Source organism: Anoplophora glabripennis, unplaced genomic scaffold (assembly GCF_000390285.2).
Source record: "Anoplophora glabripennis isolate ALB-LARVAE unplaced genomic scaffold, Agla_2.0 scaffold354, whole genome shotgun sequence".
Taxonomy (NCBI): Eukaryota; Metazoa; Arthropoda; class Insecta; order Coleoptera; family Cerambycidae; genus Anoplophora; species Anoplophora glabripennis.
The window spans coordinates 291,391-308,160 of record NW_019416649.1 but is presented as its reverse complement, the minus strand read 5'-3'; the positions used below and the strand labels follow the sequence as shown (position 1 = coordinate 308,160).

Sequence of the window (16,770 nt, the reverse complement as noted above, 5' to 3'; positions counted from 1 at the left end):
TTTGAAATTTCGAAAATAACGATAAATGCCCAATCATATTTTCAGTAAAGAATAACGTCGAAATCGCGTCATTATTAAGCAGCGTTCGGAATTGACATTTGGATGCTCTGGACGTTTTCTATCCTTTTTTAATTGCAACATTGACAAAGAAATATATCTAGATGTTAATGTCGAACGCTACTACTGTTTTCATTAAAATTAGAAGTTGTATACGAATAGGCAACCTTAAATACAGCTCTTATTACTATAAATTATATATGCTAAAGTATAGTAATTTCCGTCTCATGTTAGGCAACTTTAAATACATTGACTTGTTTATAGGATTGCCTATACAAACTAGAAATCAAATATTTCGAACCGAATTGTGCAAAAGCCCAAAGGGAAACTAACGTGAACCAATCTATCGAAAAAAGTAATCTTATTAAACTGGTTCTGTCGCTCGAGGCTTTCACATACTTCAAAACCTATTTCACAAACCACTTTCACAATGTGGGATTTTATACAGGCCGTTTATTAAGTACTTGTACAGACTTTAAAGGGTGAATCTTTTACTAATTTTAAGAAAAAAATTCATATGAAGATGGGTCCGCAACAGCTTGGTTCTTGAGATACAGAGCGTTTAAAAAAGATTTTTTTCAGCAATTATTGTAAACGTTATTAACTTATTTGTGGAAGTAGTTTAGTCTTAGTCTTGTAAATGATTTAAGTTTGTTACATCGCAAAACAATCAATAAATTACATTTTTTTCACTTGTTTTTCAAAAAATCTTAAAGATTCAACTCAAAAATTCCAACCCAGGTTTAACTTTAAACCCGTTTTTTTACAAAAGTTTACTCAAAAATGACCTACAGTGCGACACAAAAAAGATATGGTTATTTAAGAGCAGGGTTCTACAGCAAATAGGCAAGCAGCAATAAATTTTATTACACAGTTAGTCTAAATATGAATTAATGCACAAATAACAGACTTTCCTCCATTCTAACGCAGGTTTTCTGTAAAATGAAGTTAGTTTGAAACTAAAATTACTGTTTGTTGAAATTTGTAATTTATGATGCAAATTACAAATTTCCTTACACCAAAAAGGAATTTGAGTTTCAAACAAAGTCCATTTTATAGGAAATCTGCGTTAAAATGGAGGAAAGTCTGTTATTTGTGCATTAATTCACGTTTCGACAAACCGTGTAATAAAATCTATAAAAACGTATTGCTGGTTGTCTATCTGCTATAGAGCCCTCTTAAATCTAGATACAGCACTGTATGTTGCGCCCATTAACATTAAACAAAAAACTAAGAAATGAGTTTCCCAAATTGTCATATTTTCTTGAAAATAGGCACAATACCAAAAAATTTTTCTCAAGAAACCGAACCGTTGCGAACCCATGTTTGTATGAACTTTTTATTTTAAAATTAGTCAATTTACCCTTTAAAGTTTGTACAAGTACTTAAACACCCAGTATAATGCAGTTTAAAAGTTTTTTTGGTTATTTTAATTGAAAATGGTTTGTTAAAATTGCGAATTCGGAACCTCTGTCCATTTTCTCCCATAAAAATTCTGCATCCAAGGTATTATCTAATTAATCATAAAAAAACACCACTTTCCTATCGTTAAACTAATATTGGCCCTAGTTATCAGCTAATTGGTTTTCAAGTACCCGCTAATTTCTGGCAATTAATGATAACGCTACCGATCTCCGAATAAAACCCAAAATAATCCTCAATACATTTATTGAAAAAATAATAAAATTAGGAAGAATGACTTTATCCTTACGCATCACATAAATCTGCCAATACACGCAAAAAATATCACCAAAAAAAAAAAAATACTTGTAATGTTGCGTATATCGGCAGCGCTACAAACTCCTCATTGCTTCACGGGCTAAAATAAAATGGAAAACAGTGTTTTAAAAGCAAAACGGGAGACAAACGAAAATCAATCGGAATTACACGAATTCCCAAGCTAATGCGAGCTGGAGAAATAATCCTTACTGCCGTTGGGGTCGGGCTTCATGGTCTTCTGGCCGGGCTTCCAGCCAGCCGGGCACACCTCCCCGTGTTCGTCGGTAAACTGGAAGGCCTGGACGAGACGCAGGGTCTCGTCTACCGACCTGCCGACGGGCAAGTCGTTGATGGTGATCTGCCTCAGGATACCCTTGCCGTCGATGATGAACAAACCGCGGAACGGCACGCCCGTTTCCTCGTCTAGAACGCCGTACGCCTTAGCGATGGCCCCGGATTTGTCGGCGAGCAAGGGAATCCCCATTTCGCCGAGACCGCCCTGTTTTCTTGGGGTGTTGACCCAGGCCAGATGGGTGAACTGGCTGTCCGTAGAGCAGGCCACCACCGAGCACTTGATTTTCTTGAATTCCTCGAAGCGATCGGAGAAAGCGATGATCTCGGTCGGGCAGACGAAAGTGAAGTCGAGCGGGTAGAAGAAGAAGACTACGTATTGGCCTTTGTAGTCTTCCAGGGAGATTTCCTTGAACATGCCGTCTACGACGGCGGTGCCCTTGAAGATCGGGGCGGGTTTTTGTAAGCTTGGTACTGGCATGGTTACCTGCAATATGAAAAAAGTCGCTATTTATTTACGAGCGGGCGAATTCTTGTATAGTACTACAACCAGTCAATGAGTGTGTGTGAGATATAACCTATAAAGTATATGTCATATCTTAAATGTCTACTCAGTGCCTACTAACACAAAGCGCTGCTTTGGCACAAAACTTTTTAATTAATGATGTTGTGGCATACTGATGAGAACTAAGTTCAAAACTGGTCTACATCAAGTGGTTCTATTCACGAATGATCTTAGCATGGGGCTTGTAATAATGATTTCCCACATAATGAGAATTTAATTAGTTTGAAACTGGTCTGTGGCTGTCGATTCCTTCGACAAATGATCCTAGCTATTCACTGGATAGCCCACAGCGTATGCTTCCCACAATATCATTGTCATTAAGATAACAAGCATAATAAAATAAAATTGTAGAAGACTAGAATGCAATTTAAAAAGAACCAAAAAATAATTAAAAAATAGAAGCTATCTTAAGTAAAATGTGGAAATAGTAAGATATAATGGCTATTTTTATGTTATGTTCACTGTTAGACAAGTGTTTTTGTATAATCCTTAAGCTGTTCTAGACATATATAGAAGTAAATCCTCTAACTGCTACAAACGTTTATAGATGCCAGATTTTTTAAATAGTTTTTAACAGTTTAAGTTTTTAAAGCTTCTAATTTAATCGTTACGCTAAAATAAAAGAACTGATGATAAATTAGAATATATTAAAAACTGTTATCTACACTTCTTTTTCATCACATTATATAATATTATATTATACAGGGTGTAACGGATGCTGATGGCCAAACTTCAGGGGGTTATTATAAAAGTAATTTTCAACAAAAAAGTATTATAAGTTGATAGTTGTTCTATTTAACATTTTTTGATTTCAAAAAATGTTGTGCCTTTTTTCATAGAAACAAAAATATCACTGTTATTCTTACAGTCACATCAAATTTAGTAAGTAGTAAATAAAGTACTATAAAGTTTGTGTCTCTTTGATTTTTACGGTTTTATAACCTTTGCCCTTGATATTGTTGCCAAAAAAATAGCAAACTCAAAAGTTGATATATCGTTGAAAAGCTTACTAAATAATTTTTGTTGAAGAAAAAACACGTCCTCATTAACAAATTTTTGGCGTAACCACCAATAAGGAGATACCACAAAATTTGCTCATTTCACAATTATTGTTGAGTTTTGTCAACATTTAAGTTCAATCTATTAGCAATAAACTAGTGCCTTTATCAGTGGCAGCGTATTCACTGAATCCACTGCGAGTTTAATTAAGTTATTATTTGACGTTAAAGCGATAGTATCATCGGCAAATAAAATAAAATCAGTAGTTATATCACAATTTGGGAAATCATTGATGTAGATAAGAAATAGAATAGGGCCCAATACTGAGCCTTGGGGAACTCCATGAACTATTTTTGTTAGGTGTGAAGAACAAGAATTATAAAAAACATACTGAGTTCTGTTCGATAGATAAGACTCAATAAGGGACACGCTATTGTCATCAAAATTGTAAAATTTTAGTTTATTTAAGAGAATTCTGTGGGACACACAGTCAAATGCCTTAGTCAAATCGTAAAAATTTCCACTGACAACATTGTTTGATTCGAAATTGTTTAAAATAATTGTAGTCAACTGGTTAATAGCTAAAGTTGTTGACCTTTTGTTCCTAAAACCGTATTGACTAGAATGGAATAAATTATTGTTTTCAAAATACTCTGCAATTTGCATTTTTAAGGCAGTTTCGAAAACCTTTGCCAGAACGGGAACAAGAGATATTGGTCGGTAATTAGATACATCATCTTTCTCACCTTTCTTAAAAACAGGAATAACCTTGGATAACTTGAAAGCTGTAGGAAATACGTTGGAGCTAATACATTGATTAATTAGTTTAAATAGTAAAAAAATTATAATGTTTTTAAGAGTTTCCAAGATTAGAACATTCAAATCGTAAGCATCTTTGTTTTTTTTACTTTTAAGTTATTTAAAATAGTTCTTCCTTCATTAAAAGACAACTCTCTGAATTTAAAAGTCGTTTGTGACCTCGGGGCAATCAAAAACTCGGAAGGTAACTTGTTGGGAAGCGGGAGCTCACTCAAAAGACGCTCTGCAATATTGGAAAAATAAGTATTAAAGTCATTAGTGTTTAATGAATCGCTTACAGGTGAACTGCGGTCATTTTTATTTTTTATGAGGTTCCACACTGCTGCTCGTTTATTTATTAATAGATGTATTTATATAGTTGTCGTTGGCGCTTTTTTTGGCTTTAGATAATTCCAGACTATACTTATTGCGATACGAATTATTGAAGGTTTTATAAGAAAGACTCCCCTTAAAATTCACCAAAGAACACGAGGTTTCATTTTTGGTCACCATTTGTGAATCACCCTGTAGGCTGTTCCCGAAAAGCAAAACTCATCACTAAGCAATGATGACACAGTACTTTCAAATTACAAATTCATTAAAATCAACCCACATTATCATTTTAGTAAATTGATATCTTGTTGAAGTGTAATTTCTTTAATTTAAAATATACATATTAACATTAAACGACCTTGATTATTTAAATTAATGTTTTAACTTTCACTTGATCTTGTTTCATTCTAAAATTCAAAGGAATTTCTCATCATGAATATGTACATTTATAATTATAATAATGGTATAAAAAATTAGGGTAAAAGACATTTTTCACTAACAAAAATTTTAATTGGAAGAAAAGAGAAATAGTAATTAATCCATAATCAAATTAAAAAAAAAACTATTACATGAAGCCAGTAGACCTGTCGCAAAATTAAATACAAAACTACACCTCACAAGTTTTCAAAGGCTAAGCTGTAGTGATAATATCAAATTAGAAAGCGACTTTCAAGTATTACTGCAAACAAGTGTATGTTTATAAGAGCTAGTGAACGTCAAAGTAATTTTATTTTTTTATTCGACACCTACAAAACTGCTGGTAATGCTCCATTATTTCCCAGTTGTTATCAGAATTATCTAGACGTTCGGATTACTAATTCTGAATAATTATCAATTGTGTAAATTGATTAAAAACTGTCTAGCGATGATATATTACTAGTTTACCATTATTCTTACGGAATACAAAAATTAATAAACAAATGCTAGGTACGAGTCATATTTATGGATCAAGCATAAAAATTTAACAAAAGCATTATAATAATACATTGCCAGAGATGAAGTGTAGAGCAAATATTTTATATGACATTGTTAATATTTTAATTTGGGCCATAAATCAATTTGAAAAGCCTTATTTCGGTAAAAATATAGATTAATAAGATAAAATTTTATTTACTTATTGTAACGATATTGATACCTCTTTTTTTATTTTAATGTAATGAACCTACTGCATAAAAAAACATAAAAATGTACCCATACTGCAAATTTTAAGTCAAAACTGATAAGCTCCTTTTAAATCACCCATACAACTCGTAAATAGTGGAATCTTGTATAAAAAGACTTAACGACTATTACAATAACGTAAGTAGGTACGAAGAATAAAGAATTATTTACGTAAGTATTAATAAAAAGTTGACAAGGCCACTTAATGGATGGCCACTTCCATTATGATTAATTCATGATGCGGACTTTGTAAGAACTATTAACATTCAAAATGCAGGTGCTCCAATTATGGGGTCAGCCATTATCGCCAATTAAACTGACCGGATATCACATTTTTATCGTTTGCCCTGTTCTTTAATAAATGAAAGTATCAATATTTAAAAACATGCTAAATAATTCCACCGAAGTAATTACAAAGTATTGCACAACTGTATGAGTAACATAAAATGTTCCAATGTCACTTTGTTTACAATTATTTTCTGAATTAATTTGTGATATTTTAATTATGATATAAATTTAATTCATTACAGTGGATTGAGAGCAAGTTATGAAAATTATAAAGCATTCGTTGTTTTAAAGTAGGTCACTAACAAATAAATGTAATGTTTAAATTTAATATCAAAATAATACCTACATTGAAAAACTCCTGAAAATTTTCTTAGCTGACGAGTTTAAACAATAAAAATGGAATATAATTAAAATAATTGCCTATTGCAAACACATTTCATAATTACAAAACAACAATGCTTGCAACATTTGAAGTAAAATATCAATATTAATTTCTATACCTACATTTACCAATCTTTTACCTTCTATAATTCTAAAAAAATTAGCCTTGGGGATTGCTCGAGGCAAAGAAAAAACATCCTAAAATTAATTTTTTAAATTTTACATTTTTTTTTGTTAAAGAAACAAAAGTAGGTCATGGAAGACCAGCAAATAGCAGGATATGGGAGGTTTTATAGTTTGTGTTTACCCTTGCCCCTTGGTTTTCTAAAGATACCCACAACTAGGTATATTTTTATCTATATATCTATGGGTAAAAGTTATGTTCATTAAATGTATAGTACTGGAAATAGAAAACTAACCTTTTTACACGGCCTACATCTAGTTTTTCCAATTTGTTCATAAAATTTATTTCGTCGGCAAATGAACCTAATAATTAAGGATAAAATATGTTCCCAATATCAACACAGCTTTAATACCTTTTTATCCCCATTTTTACAAATCTGTTTTTTAATTTACAACAAAAACTGTACGCAAGAATTGTCAAAAAAATACATTCCTGTGATCATAAATAGTAGGCCAATATGTCAGCTAACAAACGCTTTTGTTTCAAGACCATTTTTTATGGCCCTACCTAGGTAGGTAAGATCAGGTAACGATAAGGAAATAAACGTGTCAATTCCTACTTCATCTTAGAAAGCAGTAAACTCCATTATTAGACAGATATAAGCATGATTTAGACAATAAATACAAATAAAAAACAATACAATACTTACGACTGCACGAAGACTCGATCAAAAGTTGAGCCACAAAAGCAAATGGTTATGAAAATGAGGATTTCCGTTATCCTACGAGCACACGTTTAAAAGCCGGTTTCTCAAATCACCGATAAAAGCGGAATAAATTCCAGAAGCGGCGTTGTTTTAGCGCGACAGTAGAAGCAGCCTTTTCAACTCACATCACGAAAACTAGGATTTACGCAGATGACGTCATAGATTTCGATCGGCGGTTGAAACCAGTTGCGTTTTGAATTTGAAGGGCAACAAAAAACAAATGAATTTTTGGACAGAACAAAATGATATTAAAATTTTAATAAAAGTGACAATGTGACGCTATATTTGATACTTGTAATTCATACACTTAGTCATTATTAAGCTTTATTCTATACGTGTGTGAAGTGAATTTGTGAAAGAATTAAAGCATTGGCTGTAGAGATGTAAGTATGCCATATATGCATTTCTTCAATCTATTTCTATTTGAATTGAACTTACTTTTTCAGCTTTTCTGAAAGGTTTCCGGTGAATTTTATGGTGCTGTGAAAGGGCACCAGATATAAACCAGGTCATTACGGTAAGTGACATATAAGTTTATGTTACACCATTTGCAATACCTGTTTTTACAAGTAAAATCGTTTGGAATAAAAACGATCTAAAACCTACAGTAAAATAATTGTATTTTGTCTAGTGTATATTTAGGATTATCGACATATCGTCACATGAAATAAATTGCTTTTAGAATTAATTTGAGATACATTTCGTTATCACATCTGTACTATTTTATTCATCAAAATTAATATTTCATAGTAATTGGTTTTCGTGGATTACTTTAAAAAATTGTTTTATCGACTTCCTAGACCTTGACAATTTAATCATCTAAAAACATGTAATTTTATTTAAATATTTGTTAATTAACTTTCAGTTACGTCATGTGCCGAATAAAAGAAATATACAGGGTAGCTTCCTAGTCAACTAATTAAGTCTTTATTACATATTTATTTACAGATATATAAAAACTACATCAAATATATTATTATACAGATGAAATAACAGATTTTCGTACAAATTGTAATCGTCTTTTCGTCATATTCCCTTAAAGTTTGTGTGAAAGACTAGATTTTAAAATTCACTCAGACAACTTTAGCAGAATACAAAAATAATTTATTCATTTACTAATTAATTAAAACGTTCAACATCAACCAAGCTTTTCTATAAGTTTCTCTAACAACTCGTTCTGAATTTTCATCTGTTGCACGATCTCACTTTGTTGTCTGGCTTTTCTCTCCTCGATTCTACGAGCCTCGTCCTGCCCCTCTATAGTTCTCTCCAAACAGTCCAGAATTTTTTCTTGCACCTCGTTCGTCTGCTTCAACAGTTGCGTGTTGATTTTGTTGTGCTTGACAAAGAACCTCTTCAAATCGCTCAGCTCTTCGATGAGCGCAGACTGACTCACATCTTGAACGACAGTATACGTGGGTTCGCTGTCTTCGTATTCATATTTTGGACTTTCTACGTCTTCGTCGATCATCGCGACATTTTTTATATCTACGTAGTCCGACTCCGCCAGCATTTTTTTGTCTTTGGAAAACCTGAAACAGAATTGGATATCTGTTAGCGTCATTTGGTGACACTACGTAGACGCTCACCCAGGTGGTTCATTTAAGTTTATTTTAAATAAGTCTTCCTGTCTTCTCAGCTCGTCGATTTTGACGGAATAAGACCGGGAGAAGCTGTCGTTTGGTCGTTTGCTCAGAATCTCGGCAACTTCACTGAAAATTCAAAGTTCGTTATATAAAAGAAATCAGTAAGGTTCTTAATCTTACTATTCGAAAGGACAGGCTCGTTTGGTTGTACCGAACTTCTGCATTCGTTCCAGCTTAGTTTTATACGACCGTTTAAGGGCCTTCCACTTATTCTCACACTGCGCCGCTGTGTAGTAATACTCTTTTTTTGCCAGTGCCTTCGAGGTCAGCTCCCACAATTTCTTCTGCGTTGAAATAATTCCTGTGTCTAGCATGTCACTTTTCTCATCGTAAATTTTCAAGAGTTCCTTCGTAGCATCGTAAGTCCACTCGACTCTGTGTTCTTCCTCTGGAAGATGGAATAAGTCTAACTGCTGGACGAGATTTAGGGAGTGTACTTACCAGTTATGTAGATGACATTTTGGTTAGATTCCAGCTCTGATACGTCCATTGGGGGTTTTTGAACTGAAGGATGATTACCAGTAGTTCAAATTTGATATCGAATTATTAACAGCGGGGGACGGAGTATATTTTCAAATTTAAAGGAATTACTCTACTCTGTCCTAAATAGACCTGACCAATTCTTGCACCAAATGGACAACTGTGTCCCACCAACTCGCTCCGGTGAAGTAAAAGAGTAACGTCGTGGCGAACTACGAACACGAACATGGCGTCGCGTTCTTTGACGTTTCTAGTTGTCTTACAATAATATCGTATGATGATACATTACTATATTAAAGAACATTAGAATTTGACATAAAATTTGTTTATAAAATTAAATATCTATAATTATCTGTAAATTTCAGTATTTTTGTATAATAATTTTTCAAGTCTGTGTAATTTTTGGACTTATCGTGACATCTATCGTCTAAAGCGTGAGCCTTAGTTGGTAAAATGCAGCGTTCACTGTAATATCGATGATGTACGTGCGGTCATATTCACCGCCAGATATAGATGTCACTAGGTGACATAGGGGACTTCGGAGATTTATTTTCCTGTAGTTTTTGAAAATTGTTGAAAAAAGTTCTCTTAGACAAATACTAGAGTGTAAATTCTGAAAATGCAATCAGATTTGGACAAGTTTGTGTGGCTTTTTCATTATAGACATGAAACAGCTTGTTTCGGGAAAAAATACTATTAGAAGTTTCTCTGCGGAATATTGTTCGGAAACCTGTTATATACAAAATATCAAAAAATCAACTCGAGGCTAGTTGGGAAACTTTGTTTTAACAGTGATCAAAGTTATGGAAAAGTGTTTTTTTGACTCGCGTAAAAAAACTATTACTCGTAGCGAAAAAAAGTTTATACAAAAAAGGTAAGTATTAAATAAGCCTAGAAAATGAGACAAGTCCGATTAAATTTCGATAATTTGTTTATGCGCAAGAACTCAAAATTGGTTGAAAATGGCCGTTTTTTTCAATTGCTAATAATTAATGCAATTTTCATCGCAGACATTTGTAATTCAGGATTTATGAGGATTTTTACACCCTTCTAATAGTATTTTCTTCCCGAAATAAGCTATAATGACTGGCCTAGAAAAGTAAAATGAGATGGAGGAATTGAATTTCTCGTACCAGATTTAATATTTTAATGTTAATGATCGGAAAATACAATTTTTGGAGAAAAAAAAAAATATCACTAGACCTAGACTGTCAATTTTTCCCCTCTAATCTTTGATTTGGGTGCTTTAATAGTAGCATTATTATACAGGGCGTCATAGAAGCAAGTGTCAAATTTTAACCACGCACCTATTTAAAAAATTTTTGCCCAAAATTTTTCGAAACCTCACATCCGCTGTTTTGTATCGAAAACAAAAACGGTGAATTAAATAAATGTCAAAATAGCGTATTTTAGCATAAAAACTAATACTAATTTTCATTTTTTGTTCTCTTGTGTCTTTTAAGTCGATTAAGCGTTTCAATTTATTCTCCAGTGGCGGGTAACAAAAAATTACGGTTTCAAAAAAATATGTTGTCTTAAAAACTGCAAGATTAAAAAAAAAAGTTAGGCAAATGTTTTGCTGATTTAAATGTGTGGTTCAAATACTGGCATTTATCTCTGTATTTAGGTATTTAAAAAATGTCGTTATTTTAAAGCTTTTATTATACTTTTTAAAATATCTCTTAAATAAAATGATATGTAGATTATAAATAAATAAAATAAATATTATAGTAACAATGTTTTATAAATGTACATAACTTAATTTAGCTATACAGCCTTTCCAGCCTCATTTTTCCTTTTGTAGAACAAAATATAAACTTTTAGAAAACAAAGAGTCTGAAAGGCTATACTGTAATATTCTATGCACTAAAAGCTACAACGTTCGTCTTAAAATTATCAATAGTTTTACATAAATCTACTAATCGGTCATTTAAAGAAGATTTCCAGACGCAGAAATTGATTAAATAACCTGTTTAACTTTTTTGCACATCGGACGAAACAAAACGCTTCAGTAGCCACGAAATTATTTTGTTCGGACTTGGTTTGATAGGTCCTTTATTGTATTTTCTATGAATTTTGTCTGTCTGGACGTGAGATTGTAGTAAAAAACCGGCCATATCCAATTTTAAAATAGGAAAACGTGCGTCTATTAGTTGTTTACGTTAAATCTCAAGTAATTGAGGATCCTTTACGTCTCTAAAATTTAAAATTCTACCATGTAAGCCTTAGAAAGGTATTTCACTTAATATTATTTATCAGTGATATACAGGGTGAGTTTGTTGATGTAACTGATCGTGGTGTGCACGTCACCAGGCTCAAATTTGTCCTGTCATGACGTCAGCAGAGAACTGCCCACTTTCGTTTTGACACAAATGGTAACTATTTATGTTAATCGTGATGCTAAGACGAAAAAAGCGCAATTTCCACATTACATCTGATACGAATCGTGTATAAAAAGTCAGTTTTGCGTGTGTAGTCTAAATGTAAATATAACCTTAAATATATTTTGTCAAGTTTGGATACTGACTTTAATTTAGAACGGGCGTTTTCTGGCATGTACGGGTACGGTTTTTAAATTAATTTTGCTCCCTATGGCGTAACCCATATGAGTAACTAAATTAGAGGGTTTTATTCTGTATCTTCTGTTGGCAGCAGTGGCAGAGTACGCCATCTGTTGTTACTGTGGCAAACGACACACTCGGAAACTACAGACCATAAAAATAATTAAGCAAACTGCATAGGAAAATACAATTAGAGTAACTTCCAATTCTACTGTCTAATAGATGTCGCTGCACCATAATGGCGGCAAATTTAAAACAATAAAATACACTGATGAATAAAAAGTATTTTAATGGTTTGTTGATAATTAAAGTTTAGGTGAACCATTGACAGCGGTTTCATGACCCACTACTTTATGAAACACTTTAAATAAAAAAAATGTACATGGACTCTTATTATAGTTTTTTTTAAATAAACCATTAAAAATTGCAATCAAAGAATTTTATTAAAGAATTATTAAGTAAAATAATATTACAGTTACTTGCCAAAAATTATTTCGAATTCGAAATAATGGTCATGTATCTTTCGTAAACCTTGGAAGCGTCTAGATTTATCAACTTCATAACACCACTATGTGGCTGAATTTTACTGTTTTATTTTGTGAAAATTTAATATTATTGTTATATAAAGCATTTCTTGTATTTTTAAGTAAATGAGGAACGTCAAAAGTGGGAATAATTTCCTCGCCACTAACATTAAAAATGGATTTATCTGATGACTCGGTAACTAACTGTCTGATAGCTGATCTGTTAGTCGAACCTTGATCACAGACTGTACAAATTATTTTGAGTCCACAAGGCTGCAATGCTGAAATTATTTCAATTAACAAAATTTTTAGGTCCTTTGTTTTTATAACGTCTTTTGTGGAATAAATACGGGATAGGTTGCTTCCAATGTTTACTAATACCTTGCACCAAAAGCACTAGAGCAGGATTTGCTACCTCATCCCGTTACTTGATCTTTACAAGTGTCATAATTTAGACCAACAGACAGAGCTATTTCATCACATACTAAACAACAAACTTTATCTCTTGTAATCATTTTACTAACACGTTCTGATAATTTACGTAACAACTTTTCATGTATTCCAACATCTAAAGGTATTTGGCCTAAATATTTCCTTATGGAAGATTTAGAGAGCAGCATAAAAAATTTCAATAAAAACCTGTAGCACCTTGGGCCGCGTTTGTAAATTGCTAAAGCAAGTGCTTTATTTTCTGAATTATAGATAGGTCATTTCTTACTCTTACTGGATCAAGATGTTGACTTAATTTTGTAAATAAATTAGAATAGGTAATACTACGAACAGACAAATTACTTTTACATACATACATATAGACAGTGCTTTTGCAATTTGGAGCACAACATTGACGTTTAATTCTAGCAGGTAAACTCATTTTGGGATAAAAAAAACGAATAAAATACAGTAAGGCTGTTCAGATGATTAATCGCTTATTACATTAATCTAAAACAAAACAAATTTATTAATGCACAAAACGTGACAACCTATCTGAATACTATAACCTCAAACATTCTATTTCTGTTGATTGAAAGATCGGAAATACAGATTCGATCTGTGGTTGCAGATTTCTGTTTAACAATTTCTATAAGGGACAATGTTTTGCCACAACAACGCGAGATGTCCTCAGTGAATGCATGTTCGGTCCGCCGGATCCGTATTGTCGATTTTTCCGTCTTTTCGATTTATCAGGACAAAAAACGATTTTGTTGTGACGCAAACGCGTCTTCTTTTCGAACAACCTCGAATAAACGCCGATACCCTCAGGCGCTCCTTAACAATCTATCAATTTCGATTTCTGTGATGTAACGGAGGCGTCCGAGATTCGCACGCACGGACGTTAAGGTAACCACCAGAAAATTACATGGGATACGCTCAAGACCGCGCAGATATATAATAAACAGAACCAACCGCGCGACCATTACACAAATCGCTGCCGGTCCAACGCCCTGCGTGCCCTTTCTGGTCGCCGTAGTCGTTGCCGCGGAGAGGGCCTTGGAAAAACGATTATTAGAGCAAAGGAGGCGGTTATGTGGAGTGGCCTATTTATAGAACGCGTTCAGAAATGCAAATCCCGCCGGGCGGGTCCTTGAAAGGTCGAATCGTGATCTAAACCGTATCGCCGCGCAGGACAGGACTTGGCAGAGCTGAGAAATAGTGCAAATTTCTGTCGGAAGCGTCAGTATCAAAAATAATAGTATATGCCTAAATGCCTAAACAATTACAGTCATCTAGCACCACGAGATATACATATAATAACAATAATAATAATATAGTTGACTTGCTCGTGTATGAGTGCCTTTAGCCCATCGAAATGTGTATGTACCCCTTTAACTCTTCCTTGTATGTCTCAATAAGGAAAACCCTGTTGAAATAGAATTGTTTTGTTTCATTTACTTAACAATGTAGGGAGAAACCTTCTTTAAATGATTGAAAACATTAAATTTAACGAACTATTTTCATAATAAACTTAAAAATTTGATATATACATTAAATAACGTTACATTGACAGAAAAAATACACATAATTTTTAATTTTAAATACCACTATATGTGCTTAACACTGTACATAAACACTATAATAATTTAAATGATTAAAATATTTAAATGTTCTACCACTATGTCTATAAATACGTCTTAGAAATAGAAATAGAAAGAATTGATCACAATTTAAGAATTATACATACAATTTGGTCCCTATTTAGAGGCATATTGTTAAGGATTCCGAATAATCACGTATAACTTACTCCCAAATGGTGTGACTATTGGAGCCTGACATTTTTTTTAATATCCGATGATTTCAGCGGATTCGTATTGTAACTGAGTCACGCCAGAAATTATAAATGTAAAGTAAATATTTATGTAATACCTCATTGCCCACGCAAAAACTCGCTGGAATATCATTAGTTTTATGTCTTAATTAAGTTTTGGGTTGCTCGAATAAGACCCCTCTTTTTGCCGAGCCATTGTCGATGTGTCTTTGTTATAGCTGTTTAACATTGACAATTTATTGATCAATTAATTCATGAAGTCTCTTCATCAAGAAATTGGACAAGTGTAATGCACCAAATCAGCTGTCAAATAACTTCATGAATTTATTCATCAAGTTCTTGACGAAGCATGTTCTAATTTTCATCAATTTCTTCGTGAAATTCGGAAGTACCAACCCAACAGATTTCCAGCCTCAGATCAGTAATGAGGTTATGTTATTGGAATATGTAAATAATTACATAATTATTTACAAATAACATATATATGAAAGTAACAAGAAAATGTAGATACCAAGTAATACTGTTCACAAAAAAATGCCTCATTTGTTTTTTTAGTTTTTTTAACCAACTAGCCATCGTAATTTATGATAAGGTTTGTATGTACAAGATCTGTATAATTTGTGACAGGTCATTCAATTAGGTAATGAGCATGACGACTTCCTTCGATAGGCAACTTGCATCAAAATAAATTTAATTTATTTTAGAACTGCATAAATTTAAATACGACAACTAACAGTGGTAAAACAATTAATTTGTTTAAAGCTATAAATTAGTTATATATGTTTAGAATTATGTAAAAGTTTAGACTTCGTGTCGAGCACGTATTGTGACGTCATTTAGTGCGACCGAGAGCACAACTTACTTCTCGCCATCTAGTCTGCAGTTCCTATGCCGTCTAAACCTAACCTAATCTAAAGCAAAAAAGAGTTTGTCCGTCTCTACCACTGACTCTCTCGAATCCGGATCGCACTAAATGACGTCACGAACTAGCGCGGCAGCGGACAAAAGTTTAAAACATTTGTTTTATGTACTAAATTTTAGTAATTAATTATTTATTAAGAATCTTTAAGAGATTTCTAATATTTTCATTGCGTGATGATTTAAAGATACAGATTATTTTTTGACATTTAAAAAAAATATGTGCAAGTTGCCTAATAGTGAAGAAACAGTAGCGGTCTTTAAGGGAGGGTGCAAGATCATTGTATTTATAGAATATTACCTAAAAAATAGGTGCAGATATCGCTAACAACATAACACTAGTGCCAACAAAAATGTACTGAATTTCCTAATTTTTTCGTTTAGTGACGTCATACACGTAAAATAAAATTTGAAATTAAATCAAAACCAAAAATATTCATTTTTAAGAAATAAATATTTCCATTTTCTTTGCGATTGGAGGGAATTACCCCATCGCGGTAGCAGATGATGCTTATCCACAAATTTTGACAATTTGTAGTCCGTTAGTACCTAGGAGGCATCGCGATCGATGTTGCAGATCCGATAAATTGTGGATTTATCATTATTATTATTACATTTATTATCTTTATTGTAACATTGTAAGTAACAAATTGCCTCTGTCTGTGGCTCGTGTTTTTAGATCTGACGACATCGACCGGTCTGCCATCTGTTAATGCGTAACCAAAACTCCCTTAAGTGCGCAAGAATGTCGAGAATCAGACTGTCTGCTTACATGACAGATCGCTACTCAGACAATTAAAGTGATGCTAAGTCATACTACAGCGTTTACAAAGGTACGAATAACCTCATCATAAATGAAACCAAAAGGTGATGACTTATTTGTTGAAATTTCCAGC

At 32.9% G+C, this 16,770-nt stretch overlaps 2 protein-coding genes across 2 annotated transcripts; both read right to left on the bottom strand.

The window, feature by feature from the left end:
- Positions 1–1,708: 1,708 nt before the first annotated feature.
- On the bottom strand, positions 1,709–7,574 carry LOC108906929 (peroxiredoxin 1). Its single transcript, XM_018710372.2, has 2 exons — positions 7,426–7,574; positions 1,709–2,554 (listed from the first exon to the last, which is right to left on the bottom strand). Exon 2 carries the CDS (start codon positions 2,546–2,548, stop codon positions 1,958–1,960), a length of 591 nt encoding a protein of 196 aa, XP_018565888.1. The 5' UTR covers positions 2,549–2,554; positions 7,426–7,574; the 3' UTR covers positions 1,709–1,957.
- Positions 7,575–8,393: 819 nt separating this feature from the next.
- Positions 8,394–9,837, bottom strand: LOC108906928. Its single transcript, XM_018710371.1, has 4 exons — positions 9,570–9,837; positions 9,249–9,516; positions 9,072–9,194; positions 8,394–9,014 (listed from the first exon to the last, which is right to left on the bottom strand). Exons 1-4 carry the CDS (start codon positions 9,616–9,618, stop codon positions 8,621–8,623), a joined length of 834 nt encoding a protein of 277 aa, XP_018565887.1. The 5' UTR covers positions 9,619–9,837; the 3' UTR covers positions 8,394–8,620.
- Between the last annotated feature and the right edge of the window lie 6,933 nt (positions 9,838–16,770).

Coding starts and splice junctions, on each gene's coding strand:
- LOC108906929 (XM_018710372.2), bottom strand. CDS start 2,548: ATGCCAGTACCAAGCTTACAAAAACCCGCCCCGATCTTCAAGGGCACC.
- LOC108906928 (XM_018710371.1), bottom strand. CDS start 9,618: ATGGACGTATCAGAGCTGGAATCTAACCAAAATGTCATCTACATAACT. Junction 9,517..9,569: donor AAATGTCATCTACATAACTG/GTAAGTACACTC, acceptor TCCATCTTCCAG/AGGAAGAACACAGAGTCGAG. Junction 9,195..9,248: donor CGAGCCTGTCCTTTCGAATA/GTAAGATTAAGA, acceptor TTGAATTTTCAG/TGAAGTTGCCGAGATTCTGA.